The 14,719-nt window shown below is 35.3% G+C and overlaps 1 protein-coding gene across 1 annotated transcript in view; it reads left to right on the top strand.

The window, feature by feature from the left end:
• Positions 1 to 14,719, top strand: part of ELP3 (elongator acetyltransferase complex subunit 3) — a 92,108-nt gene that overhangs the window by 9,881 nt on the left and 67,508 nt on the right. Inside the window, exons 4-6 of the mRNA XM_072796161.1 lie at positions 10,428 to 10,498; positions 11,491 to 11,554; positions 12,961 to 13,029. Of these exons, the coding sequence (XP_072652262.1) occupies positions 10,428 to 10,498; positions 11,491 to 11,554; positions 12,961 to 13,029 (204 nt within the window). The remainder of the gene's footprint in view (positions 1 to 10,427; positions 10,499 to 11,490; positions 11,555 to 12,960; positions 13,030 to 14,719) is intronic.

The raw sequence follows: 14,719 nt of genomic DNA, 5'->3' as shown, positions 1-14,719 counted from the left end.
ACAAAGTAATGGAAAAGAATCAATCTGAATAAAAAGAGAAAAAAGAATTATGCAAACTGAAATACATTTAGGGAACTCAGTGACCCCATCAATCTTGCATTCATTAAAGGTGTCACAGAAGAGGTAGAGAGAGCAAAGGAGGCAGAGAATTTGTTTAAGGAAATAGAAGCTGAAAATTTACCCAATTTGGGGAGAGAAACCGATATCCATACCCAGGAGTTACAGTGAATGCCCAATACAAGTAACAAAAGCAGAAGCAGATCCATACCAAGACACATTATAATTAAAATGGCAAAAAGTAGTGATTTTAAAAAATACATATCTTAAAAGCAGCAAGATAGTTATATTCAGGAAACACCATAAGGCTATCAGGAGATTTTTCGGCAGAAACCTTATAAGCCGGAAGGGAGTGGCATGATATATTCAAATGAGAAATGGGAAAAGTAGCCAAGAATATCTTACCCAGCGAGGCTATCATTCAGAATAGAAAGGAAGATAGAGTTTCCCAAACAAAAACTAAAGGAGTTCATGACCATTAAAACCAGTCCCATGAGAAATATTAAAGAAGACTCTTGGAGTGGAAAGAAAGACCAAAAGTGATGGTATGAAGGTAGGAAACACAAAACCAGTAAAAATGAATATTATTGGAAAAAATCAGTTAAATAACCCACAAAATAAAAGGGGGTTAAAAAAATGACACCATATACGTAAAATGTGGGGAGGAAAGGAGTAAAGAATGAGTTCAAACTTAAACAACCGTCAACTTAACATAGACTGCTATAGGCAGAAGATTTATATATAAACCTAATGGTAACCACAAGTCAAAAACTAATAGATATGCAAAGATTAAAGGGAAAGGAATCCAAATAACTAAAGAAAATTAACAAACCATGAAAGAAAGAACAAGAAGAAAGGATCAGAAAAAAATGTCAGGAACAACCACAAAACAAGGAATAAAATGGCAAATAAGTATCAGTAATGACTTTGAATATATAAATGGATTAAATGCTCCAAAAGATATATGAAGTCAGAAAAATTAAAAAACAAGACTCACCTATATGCTGCTCACAGGAAACTAATTTTAGATCTAATGACATCTGCAGACTGAAAGTGAGAGGTTGGAGAAACATTTATTATGCAAGTGGATGTCAAAAGAAATCCAAGGTATATTGGACAAAATAGACAAAGACTGTAACAAAAGACAAAGAAGGACACTATATAATAATAAAAGGGACAATACAAGAAGATAAACAATTGTAAGTATTTATGTACCCAATATGGGAGCACCAAAATATATTAAACAGTTAATAACAAACAAAGGACTAATACATAGTAATACTGTAATAGTAGGGAGCTTTAACAGGCCACTTACATTGATGGACAGATCAACCAGCCAGAAACAAGGAAGCACAAACACATTGGACCAGATGGATTTAACAGATATATTCAGAACATTCCATCTTAAAATAGCAGAATACACATTCTTTTCAAGTGTACGTGGAGCATTCTCTAGAAGAGATCATATGCTAGGTCAGAAAATAAGCCTCAACAAATTCAAGAAGATCAAAGTCCTACCATGCATCTTTTTCTGACCACAACACAATGAAACGAGAAGTCAACCACAAGAAAAAAATCTGGAAAGATTACAAATATATAGAGGCTAAATAACATGCTACTAAACAATGAATGGATCAATTGGGAAATAAAAGAACAAAAATTAAAAAGTACATGAACACAAATAAAAATGAAAACACAACAATCCAAACCTTTGGGATGCACCAAAAGTGATTCTAAGGAGAGGAAGTTTATAACAATACAGACCTACTCAGGAAGCAAGAAAAATCTCAAATTTACAAGCTACTCTTACAGCAAAAGGAGCTAGAAAAAGAACAAATGGAACCTAAAAGTAGCAGAAGGAAGGAAATAAAGATTAGAGCAGAAATAAATTATATAAAAACTAAGAAAATAATAGATCAATGAAATCAGGAGCTGGTGCTTTGAAAAAAAAATCGATAAAATTGATAAACCTCTAACCAGACTTTTCAAGAAAAACAGGAGAAAGGACTCAAAATCATAAGTGAGAGAGGAGAAATATCAACACCATAGAAATACAGTAATAAGAGAATATTATGATAAACTATATGCCATCAAATTAGACAGCTTATAAGAAATAAATCCCTAGAAACATATAAACTACCAAAACTGAAACAGGTAGAAATGGAAAATTTGAGGAGACTGATTACCAGCAAAGACATTGAATTAGTAATCAAAAAACTCCCAACAAACAAAAGTCCAGGACCAGTTGACTTCACAGGCAAAATTTACCAAACATTTAAAGAATTAAGAGTTAGTACCTATTCCTCCAACTATTCCAAAAAATAGGAAGGAAAACTTCCAGATTCATTTTATGAGGCCAGCATTACCAAAAGCAGATAAAGACACCATTAAAAAGAGTCAGGTCAGTATTCCTGATCAATATAGATGATAAAAATCCTCAACAAAATACTAGCAAACCGAATCCAGTAATACATTTAAAAAAATCATTTCCCACAATTAAGTGAGATTTATTCCTGGGTTGAAATGGTGATTCAGTATTCACAAATCAATCAGTGTGATACATCACATCAGTAAGGGAAAGGAAAAGAACCATATGATTATTTCAGTAGACCCGGAAAAAGCATCTGACAAAGTACAACATCCATTCATGATAAAAACCCTTAACAAAGTAGGTTTAGAGGGAATATACCTCCGCATAATAAAGGCCATATATGAAAAACCTACAGCTTAACATCATTTTTTAAAAAGATTTTATTTATTTATTGAAAGACACAGAGAGAGGCAGAAACACAGGCAGAGGGAGAAGCAGGCTCCATGCAGGGAACCTGACGTGGGACTCGATCCCCAGTCTCCAGAATCATGCCCTAGGCTGAAGGCAGCGCTAAACTGCTGAGCCACCTGGTCTACCCTAACATCATTGTTAATGGGGGAAAACAGAGCTTTTCCTCTAAGATCGGGAAAAAGATAAGATGTCTGATCTCACCGTTTTTATTCAGCATAGTACAGGAAGGCCTAGCAGCAGTGATCATACAACAAAAAATAAAAATTGTTCAAATCAGTAAGAAAGAAGTAAAACTTTCACTATTTGCAGATGACATGATAACTATATGTAAAAAAACCCAAAAGACTCCACCCAAAACCTGCTAGAACTGATAAATGATTTCAGTAAAATTGTATGATATAAAAATCAGTGTAGAGATATCTGTTGCATTTTTATATACCAATAATGAAGCATCAGAAAGTGCAATTAAGGGGCACTTGGGTGGCTCTCAGTTAAGTGTCTGACTCTTGATTTCAGCTCAGGTCATGATTTCAGGGTCATGAGATTGAGCCCTGCCTGGAGTTCCACACTCAGCATTGAGTCTGCTTGAAATTCTCTTTTTCCCTCTGATCCACCCTTCCCCCATTCACTCTCTCTTTTTCTCTCTAAAATAAATAAAAATCTTAAGAAAATGATATTAAACAATCCCATTTACAATGACACCAAAAAACAATATCCCTAGGAACAAATCTAACCAAAAGGTGAAAGACCTGTACTCTGAAAACTATAAAACACTGATGAAAGAAATTGAAGAGGACACAAAGAAATGTAGAAACATCCCATGCTCATGGATTAAAAGAACAAATATTGTTAAAATCTCTATGCTACCCAAAACAATCTACACATTTAATGCAATCCCTATCAAAATACCACTAGAATAAGCAATCCTAAAATTCATATGGAATCACTAAAAGACTCCAGATAGCCAGAGCAGTCTTGAAAAAGAAAAGCAAAATTGGAGGGATCACCATTCTTGACTTCCAAGTAATATTATAAAGCTGTAGTAATCAAAACAGCATGATACTGACACAAAAATAGACCCATAGATCAGTGGAATAGCATGAAAAGCCCAAACATAAACTTAGAACTGTATGGTCAATTAATGTTTGAAAAAGTAGGAAAGAATATACACTGGGAAAAAGTCTGTTCAACAAATGGTAGTTGGGAAAAACTGGACAGCAACATGGAAAAGAAAGAAACTGGACCGCTTTCCTATGCTATATACAAAAATGAGTTCGAAATGGATTAAAGACTTAGATATGAGACCTGAAACCATAAAAATCACAGAAGAGAACAGAGGCTGTAAATTCTTTGACATTGGCCATAGCAGCTTTTTCCTAGATATGTCTCCTGAGGCAAGGGAAATAAAAGCAAAAATAAACTGTTGTGGCTGCATCAAAATAGAAAGCTTCTGCACATCAGAGGAAACAAGAAAACCAAAAGGCAACCTACTGAACGGGAAAAGATATTTGCAAATGATATTAGTACCCAAAATATATAGAGAACTGATATAACTCAACATCCAAAAAACAAATAATCCAATTTAAAAGTGAGCAGAAGACGTGAAGAGACATTACTCCAAAGAAGACATCCAGATGGCCAAAAGACATGAAAAGATGCTCATCATGATTTGCCATCAGAGAAATGCAAATCAAAACCACAATGAGTTATCTCCTCACATTTGTCAGAATGGCTAAAAGCAACAACAGAAGATACAGCAGGTGTTGACAAGGATGTGGAGAGAAAGGAACGCTCTTGTACTGCTGGTGGGAATGCAAACTGGTGCAGCCACTGTGGAAATAGTATGGATGTTCCTCAAAAATTTTAAAATAGGGCAGCCCCGGTGGCGCAGCAGTTTAGCGCCGCCTGCGGCCCAGGGTGTGATCCTGGAGACCCGGGATTGAGTCCCACGTCGGGCTCCCTGCATGGAGCCTACTTCTCCCTCTGCCTGTGTCTCTGCCTCTCTCTCTCTCTCTCTCTCTCTCTCTCTCTCTCTCTGTGTGTGTGTGTGTGTGTGTGTGTGTGTGTTTCTCATGAATAAATAAATAAATCTTAAAAAAAATTTTTTTTAAATAGAACTGCCCTACAAACCATTAATCACACTACTGGTTATTTACCCAAAAGAATACAAAAACACTAATTCAGAGGAGTACGTGCACCCTGTTTTGTTTTGTTTTTTTAGCATTATTTACAATAGCCAAATTATGGAAGCAGCCCATGTCCATTCATCCATGAATGGATAAAGGAGATGTGGCATACACACAAACACACACAACACACACACACACCATGTAATATCATTCAGCCATTAAAAAGAATGAAATCTTGCCATCTGACATGGATGGAGATAGTATCATGCTAAGCAAAATGAGGCAGTTAGAAAAAGACAAATGCCATATGATTTCACTCCTATGTGGTATTTAAGAAAAAATAAATGAGCAAAGGGAAAAAAAAAGAGAAAAATGAAGAAACTGACCTTAAGTATACAGTATTAACTGATGGTTACCAGAGGGGAAGGATTTAGGGGGATGGGCTAAATAGATGATGGGATTAAGGACTGTTGGTCTAAAAACTCATTGCAAAACCCAAGGTCACCTAGATTTTCTCCTATGTTATAGAAGTTTTATAGTTTTTTGACTTTACATTTAGGTCTGTGATCCATTTTGAGTTTGCATTTGACTTTTTGTTTTGCTTAGAACATAGTGATTATTCTTAGTAGTATCAGTATTAAATATAACAACAACTACCATATGTTGTTCACCTGTTACATACTGGCCTGTGTTTCTAATTTAATCCTCAAAACAGTTTTGAGGGGTAAGTAGTATTGTCTACATATTACAAATAAGAAAATACCCATTTAGGGACAGAGAAAAGAGTCAAACCTACATCTCCCAAGTCATGACTGACTTCAAAGTCATTGCATTTTCTACTTTATTGGTGATTTTTAAACTGTATTTTACAAAACTAGAATTCTTTAGAAGTCTTTTGGAGCTACTGTGGGGAATAATAAATAGGGAAGGCATAGAAGCAGGTACGTCTCTATTTCACCCAGGGCTCTAGCTTTTTATCTCTTATAAATTGAAGTTCTAAGTAAAATGTTACTTGAAAGAGAGGTCTACTGCTTAAAACTTTGAAAACTGCTGCACTTTTCTTCCCTGGTCCACCTTACCCTATCTTCTTAGCTCAATTAACTATTTATTTATTTACTTACTTACTTACTTACTTACTTACTTATTTGAAAGAGAGAGAGCACGCGTGCACAAGCAGGGAAAGGAGCAGAGGGAGAGGGACAAGCAGATTCCATGCTAGCACAGAGCCAAATGCGGGACCCAGTCTTACAACTCTGAGATCATCACTTGAGCTGACACAGAGTTGGGCACTTAACCAACTGAGCTCCCCAGATGCCTCATCAATTAACTCTTATTCAGCACAGCTCTTAGCAACTCAGGTAGGCTTCCCTGACTTCCCTGGTCAAGGCTAATTACCTTCTTCAGCATTCCTAGTATTTTCCACATGCTTCTAACCATGTGGTTTTGAAATAGCCTGTTTCTATGTGTCTTGCTCCCCTAGGTAGGTACGATTTCAGGGGACAGAAGCAGTGCATTAATATTTTTGTAGTCTCAAGGCCCATTTGCTCTGTGAGGCTTAGAACCTGGACTATATACTGGGCCCTCAATAAAGACTGTTGAGTTAGACTGACCTTATCAGTGGTATATACAGTTGTGGCTTATTTTAAATGTAAACATTTGTTTGAAAATCTAAATTTTTCAGATTTGCAATTTTTTAAAAATTTTGTACTTTTTCTAGATTACTAATGACTTAAATTTTAATAATTTTTTAAAGATTTATTTATTTATTTATTTATTTATTTATTTATTTATGATAGACAGAGAGAGAGAGAGAGGGAGGCAGAGACAAAGGAGGAGGGAGAAGCAGGCTCCATGCCGGGAGCCCGACGCGGGACTCGATCCCGGGACTCCAGGATCTATCCCTGGGCCAAAGGCAGGCGCCAAACCGCTGAGCCACCCAGGGATCCCCTTAATAATTTTTATTGTGAAAAACAATCGAACTTAGAGAAAAATTGAAGGTCTAATATAAAGAACATTTTCCCCCTGAACCACTTGAGAGTATGTTGCAAAGTAAGTTGTATTTGAATACTTTAGTGTGCATTTCCTAAAAATAAGGACATTTCTTTATATCACCACAATACAGTGTCAAAATCAGGAATCTGGGATATCTGGGTGGCTCAGTGGTTGAGTGTCTGCCTTGGGTTCAGGGCATGTTCCTGGAGTTCCAGGATGGAGTCCTGCATCAGGGGCTTCCTGAAGGGAGCCTGCTTTTCCCTCTGCCTATGTCTCTGCCTCTGTCTCTCTTTGTCTTTCATGAATAAATAAATAAAATCTTTAAAAAAAAAATCAGGAATTTAACACTGATAAGTACTGTCCTCTAATCCTCAGACCTCATTCAAGTTTCACCCACTGTTTCAATAATCTACAGAATCCAGTTCAGAATCACATGTTGGATTTGGTTGTCATGTGTCTTTAGTCTGGACACTTCTTATGTTTTCTTGACTTCATTACAGTAACACTTTTGAAGGTTTCAGGCAGGTTATTTTATAGCATGTTCCTCAGTTTAGTTTAATCAGATGTTTCCTCATAATTAGATTCATGTTACGCATATTTAGCAGGGACATCACAGAAGCTAATCATGCGTTCTTATTGTATCCTATCAGGTGGTATAGGTATATAGTTTGAATTTGTCCTGTCACTGATAATGTTCTTTTTTTCTCATTGAGGTAAAATTGGTATATAACATTATATTAGTTTCAAGTGTATAAGATAATAATTTGATATTTGTATACACTAAAAGTGATCACAGTAATTTTCATTACCATCCATCACCATACAATTGACCCTCTTCACCAGTTTGGTCCATCCCTTAGTGACCTCCCTCCTTGATAACCCCCAGTCTGTTCTCTGCATATATAGGTTTTGTTCTGTTTTTTACATTCTACATATAAGTGAAGTCATATGGTATTTGTCTTTCTCTGACTTACTTCATCTACCATTTAATACCCTCGGGGTCCATCTGTGTTACCACAAATGGCAAGATTTCATTCTGTTTCATGGCTGAGCTATATTCCAGTGTGTGTGTGTGTGTGTGTGTGTGTGTGTGTATGTAGCATACTTTCTTTATCCATTCATCCATTGATGGACACAAGTTGTTTCTATGTCTTGGCTATTGTAAACAATGTTGCAGTAAACATAGGGGTGCATATCTTTTCAAAATAGTGATTTAATTTTTTTTAGAATAAATACCAAGAAGTGGAATAACTAGATCATATTGTAGACCTATTTTTAATTCTAACCTTCATACTGATCTCAGTAACTGCACCGGTTTACAGTCCCACCAATAGTGCATGATGGTTCCCTTTTCTCTACATCCTCACCAGCACTTGTTATTTCTTATTTTTTTCATAGTAGCTATTCTAACAAGTAATATTTTATGATTTTAATGTTCATTTCCCTGATAATCAGTGATGTTGGACATCTTTTCATGTGCCTGCTGACCATCTATATGTCTTTAGGAAAATGTTCAAGTCCCCTGCTCATTATTTAATCATATTGGTTTTTGCTATTGAGCTGAGTTTTTAAATATATTTTGGAATTAACTCTTTATTGGATATATGAATTGCAGATATTTTCTCCCACTCAATAGGTTGCCTTTTCCTTTTGTTGATGGTTGCCTTTGCTGTGCAGAAGCTCTTAATTTTGATGTAGTCCCATTTATTTTTGCTTTTGTCACCTTTGTTTTTGGAGTCAGGTCCAAAAGTTCAACACCCAGATGACCAATGAAAGGGAGCTTCTGCTTGTGTTTTTTCTAGAAGTTTTATGGTTTCGGGTCTTACATTCAAATCTTTATTCTATTTTGAGTTAATTTGTGTATTATGTAAGATAATGGTCTGCTTTAGTTCTTTTGTTTGTGGATGTCCAGTTTTCCCAACTCAGTTTATTGAAAAGACTGTCCTTTCCCCATTATATATTCTTAGCTTCTTTGTTGTAAATTAACTGATCATATATGAGGGATTTATTTCTGGGCTTTCTTTTTCTGTTCTGTTATCTATTTGTCTATTTTTATGCTAATACCATTTTGTGTAGTATAGTTTGAAATCAAGAGACCATGCATGACACCTTTATCCTTGTTCTTCTTTCTGATATTGTTCATTTTGATCAAGGTAGTATCTACCAGGCTTCTCTTATGTAAAGTTAATCTTTTTCACTTTGTAATTAAGTTTATGTGGTGACATACTTTGAGACTCTGTAAGTATTCTGTGCCTTATCAGATTTTCTGTTTGCTCGTTCATTTATTTGTATGAATGGGTTAGTGGTTTCCTATTTGGGGGGTTATAATCTGTTACTATCATTATTTATTTTGATGCTCAAATGATCCCTTATTTGGCCAGTAAGAACCTTTTCAGGCTGGTTTCTATATCTTTCTAAAATGTCCCCATCATTTTTTGAGCAGTTTATAGCTTTCTGTTATAATAAAATGTTCCATGTTCATCTTGTCCTTTATTTGCCCCAGGTCTGAAATAAGCCATTTCACTAAGGAGCCCTGCTTCCTTTCAGTGAAGAAAGATATTTAGAAACCAAGATGAGTGCTAATATGCATTGCTATTAGGGTATTGCTGCTCCCAGATTGTGTCAGTGGGCCAAGCTAAGAACTATATCTGTATATATACAGACATATGTACTTACACATATACATAACACATTTGCACTTATATTTATTTGTATATCAGCGTATTTATTGAAAACTATGAGTTCACAGCACTACCTTCTATTCCATCCAAGTTCTTTTCCTTTCCATATTTATAACTTCCCTCTCTGATAATAAGAAACTTGGCTTGCATTCGCTTTAGTCTATATCCTGATTTGGCTGACTCCCTCCAAATGTAACCATACTTCTGTCTCTGTCATCACCCCCTTTCTGAAACACATACTGTCCTTATCCCAGGAAGGCTGTGACAGACCCCTTTGAGAATAGTTTGCACACACTCTATAAAGTGTAGCTCCTAGTTTAAATACTGTCTGCTCTAAATACTGAGATCCAGTATATCCGTGAGGAGATTGAGTTACAAAGGTTAGGTTTAGATATAATTTTATAGACTTTCATAAAGTAATTTTTTCTTGTAGGCTATTTTAGTAAAGTAAATCAAAGAGAGGGAATAGAATCACTATGACTTTGAAAATTAGTAATTCCATATTTTGCACTTAATTTGTAGTAAAATATAATACAAGCTAGTATATAAGGGCATTTGTATATTTTAGAAATTAAAAACATTGAAAAGATGACCCTTATACCCACTACTCAGTTTAAGAAATACAGCCTTACCAGTACTTTGAAGACACTTAAGTGCCATTTCTTTTCTTCCCCCCTTATGTACCATTTCCTGATTGCATTCCTTGCCCTCCTGAGACAAAACCACTCTCCAGAATTGTATATTTGTTATTCCATAATAGCTTTTTTATTAATCTTTCTTTTGTAGATTGCTGTCGTGGCTGTGATGTGCAAACCCCACAGATGCCCACATATCAGTTTTACAGGAAATATATGTGTGTAAGTGTGATGATTTTCATAAGTTGTGTGTGTACTTTAGTTGAATTCGTGAATTGAATTAAGACCCTAGAGTCTTAATCAGTGATGCTGGTAATATTTAAAACTTCGATTCAGTCGACTCATAAGTTAGTTCTTTGAAATAAACAGCCATTTTTTTTTTTTAAAGGTGTTTTATTTATTTTTTTTTTTAATTTTTATTTATTTATGATAGTCACAGAGAGAGAGAGAGAGGCAGAGACACAGGCAGAGGGAGAAGCAGGCTCCATGCACCGGGAGCCCGACGTGGGATTCGATCCCGGGTCTCCAGGATCGCGCCCTGAGCCAAAGGCAGGCGCCAAACCGCTGCGCCACCCAGGGATCCCTAAACAGCCATTGATAGGATGTTTCACTGCTTTAAAAATGAAACATAAAGATTTTAATATGTTGCAATAAACAATAAAAAAATACATACATTATAGAACTCATAAGAGTGACAGTCTATTAACTTGATAAATAAAACATGTAAATATGAGGGGCCTGAATTCTAAATGTCAGAAATTTAAAATGAGTTTGGATTAGAAAAGTATCAGATTAAAAAGTTACCCATATAAATAACATTTAAACTTCTTAAATTTAGATAATTGGAAAAATAGGCAGAATAATATGCATAATTCTAAGTAGGAGGATTAAATGAGAGAAAGATTTTCTTAAGTTTGGTTACCAAGAGAGCATTGTATCATTCCAAGCCTAGGAAAACCTAGGTCCTGTTAATTACTTCTAAAAGCTTAAACCTCTAAAATAACAGTGACTGCAACATTCTGAAAATGACTACAATAATGTTCCTTATATGTTTATTGTGGAAAATATAGATACTACAAAGGTAGACTCTTCTATTAGGATTTGAAAATGAAGCTTGTTTGCTCTCAGGATTTTATGGAAACTGCAGATACTTGAACTAGAGTATTGAACTAAGTTTTGTATCTGACATCTTCATTCTTTGGTTGTATTGACAGATACTGCCCCGGTGGACCTGATTCAGATTTTGAATATTCAACCCAGTCTTATACTGGATATGAGGTAAAGTAATGTGAGGTTGTTGTGAGGAAGTGTAACATCATTCTTTACCTATAGTGTGCTTGTACAAGTATGAGCACAAGTACAAGTACTGGCTTTGTTAAATTTTTTTTATTTTTTATTTTTTTCTTGATTACAGAAGTTGTTCATTCATCAAATATTTGCTGAGTGTCTACATATATTGCTCTAGTCACTGGAAAAATTCTTATATAAGTACTTGTTATATATTTCAAACTGTTCTAAGTTGCTTTATAACTTTAAACCTTACAGTAGCATCTTGAAGGTAGACACTGTAAGTATCCTGGTTTTGTGAATAAGGAAACAGGCTTAGAAGTCCTAAACATCTGGCCCAGAAACACACTGCTAATAAATGACAGAGCCAGCTTTTGAATTCTTTGTTCCTCACCACCACATTATACTCTCTTCAGCACTGAAAAATGGACAAAGTGCCTGATCATATGGAATTTACATTCCAATAATTGGAGATAGACCATAAAGAAGAAAATATCTGGTGCTAGTAAATGCTAAACAGAGAAGTAAAATTGAGTTATATCTGTAGAAGCTGAATAGATACTTTAGCCATGATGGTTAGGTTAGTCACTTCTGAGGAAGTGATACTTAAACTGAGTCCTGAATGATATGAAGGAGCCATTGCAGGAATATCAGGAGAGAGCATTCCAGCAGAGAGAGTAGTTAGAACAAGGAGCAATGGCAGAAACAACAGTGGAGTGTACCAGGACATAGTGGGTAAGAGGAAGAAAGAGATTGGAGAGACAAATGATATAGGAGTTTGTAAACTGGGCAAAGAGTTTGGATTTTATTATAGGTGTCATGAGAAGCTATTAAGGTTGAAGGCAGGGGAATGATCTGTTCCAAGGTTGGGTTTTAAAAGATCATTTGATGCTGTGTGGGTAATGGATTAGAGAGGGGATGAGGTGCAAGCAGGAGAACAGCAAGCAGGCTTTTGAAGCAGTCAGCCTCCTCCAAAGAGGTCAGCACCTAGCAAACCACTGGATTTTTTCTTCTTATACATGGTATTTCACTTTTTACTTGTTTTCCATAGTTCAGGTTTTTAAAAATACAAAAAGGAATTATTCAGTGAAAAGGCTGCCTCTCACTTCTGTCCCTTAACCATCCCTTTCTGCTCCAGCAGAAAGTGACCCTGTAGATTTCCTAAGTGTTTACACAAAGATAAATATGATTCAAGGAGATGCCCTGCTGTTCAGATACTTAAGACAGTGGGGGTGGAGACTAGCCAGATGCTATTCAGAACATTATTTTGATCCCTAACAAGACTGAAGAAGGAAGGAGCACAAGAGAATTTTATTTTTAATACAGTCCTTTTGAAACTACTTTTTATTTTTTATTCAACGTGGGCCCAGCAGGAGATTTTTCTCTTTTTTTCATAGCCGACCTCCATGAGAGCTATCCGTGCTAGATATGACCCTTATCTACAGACAAGACACCGAATAGAACAGGTAAGTTTTCAAAAAGCATTTTTAAATTAGATTTTTGTACACAGTTGGAAGGTATTATTGTTTGATTTGAGTTGAACCTTAAATAGCTAAAAGAATGTCTTTCCCTCAGTAAGTTTTTAATATCCACCTGAGGGAGGGAGACTGTTTTAATACCCAGCAAAGTAAAAAACACTACTTCCATTAAAGACTGTATTATTTTCTTTAAGGGTTTTATAATCTCTAAATTTCTTTCAACTTGTACAAACTCATTTACCGTATGAAATTTACAGATGTGTATGTGTGGAAGTTCTTAATAGTTGAATGGATTGAAGTTTTGCTTCCATAGGCCACTTAAGTATTATGCCTGATTTGCCAGAATGGGAATAGGGAATTGACTGCAAAAGGTAGGAGGAACTCTTGGGAGTCATGAAATTGTTCTACATTATGACTTTGGTGATAGTTATACAACTCCAAACACTTATCCAAACTCATTCAGTTTTATACCTAAAAATTAATTGATTTTATTGTATGTAAATTATACTTCAATATAACTGATTAAAAACAAGTCCTGTGTAAATGGCCTTCCTCTGTTTGGGAAATCTGAACATTAATACAGGTTTTCTTTTTTACATTTCTATTTTGAACTCACCCAGTTTAAAAAAGTGTGAACACTAATTTTAACAGTAACATCTAATAGGGCATCTACAGAATCTCCAATGGAAATTACTATATACCATTAGTAATTAAGTCATTTCTTTGTTTGACTAGTATTAGTGAATACCAGCCAGTTCAGATTTTTCACTTCACTGTCACCCAAACATATGTGCATCAGGCTTGTCAGCTATAGGAGAAGACTCCACCTGGGTGGAACCTACATAGTTTCAAAAGGCATGTTCTAAACTGAACAATGCTTCAGTTTCTTATTTAGCCATGGTATTTAATTCATTTAAAATGTTTCAGTAGAGTATGAAATTTTTATGTTTACTAAAAAAGGAATGGGTTTTAAAAGATTTAGAAACTACCATAAAGCAGTGATTCTTTTCTTAACTATAAATACACTAGAACCACCTGAGTATCTTTTCCAAAACATATGCCAGCATTTCACCTTTGGAGCTCTGATCAAGTGTGGTTTAGGGTCCTGCAAGATATTTTGAAAAAAGTATCAGGATAATTTTATCCCTTGTAAACTGTTACAGATACAGAGCTTTCTTTTAGTGTGTATGTGTGTGTGTGTGTGTGTATGTGTGTGTATGCCTATGTGTGTGTACACAGCTTACTTATGTACTTAAATATGTTTGTATGTATGTATATGTATATATGAATATGATTTATGTACATAAAGAAAAACATATGTATAAATTGTTACTTGCCATTTTCAGAAACATTAAAAGGTTCCTTTTTTTCCCTAGTAAGTGTAGACGTCCTTTACATAGTGCATTAATTTGAGTTCATATTGTGGTAGTCTACTTGACCTAGTTTTTCTCAACTCTGAGTTATAGCAAGAAATTTTTTTAGATTGAAGTGTAGTTGGCACACCATGTTACATTAGTTTCAGGTGTCTACCATAGTGCGTTAACATGTCTATTTGTTATGCTGTGCTCACCACAAGTGTAGCTACCATTGATCACCATACAACGCTGTTAAAATATCATTGACTATATTTTCTATGCTGCTTTATTCCTGTGACTTACTCATTCCATAACTGGAAGCC

This window comes from Canis lupus, chromosome 24, assembly GCF_048164855.1.
Source record: "Canis lupus baileyi chromosome 24, mCanLup2.hap1, whole genome shotgun sequence".
In the NCBI taxonomy this organism is placed as follows: Eukaryota; Metazoa; Chordata; class Mammalia; order Carnivora; family Canidae; genus Canis; species Canis lupus.
The sequence above is the reverse complement of the archived record's forward strand: the minus strand, read 5'-3'. Positions and strand labels throughout refer to the sequence as shown.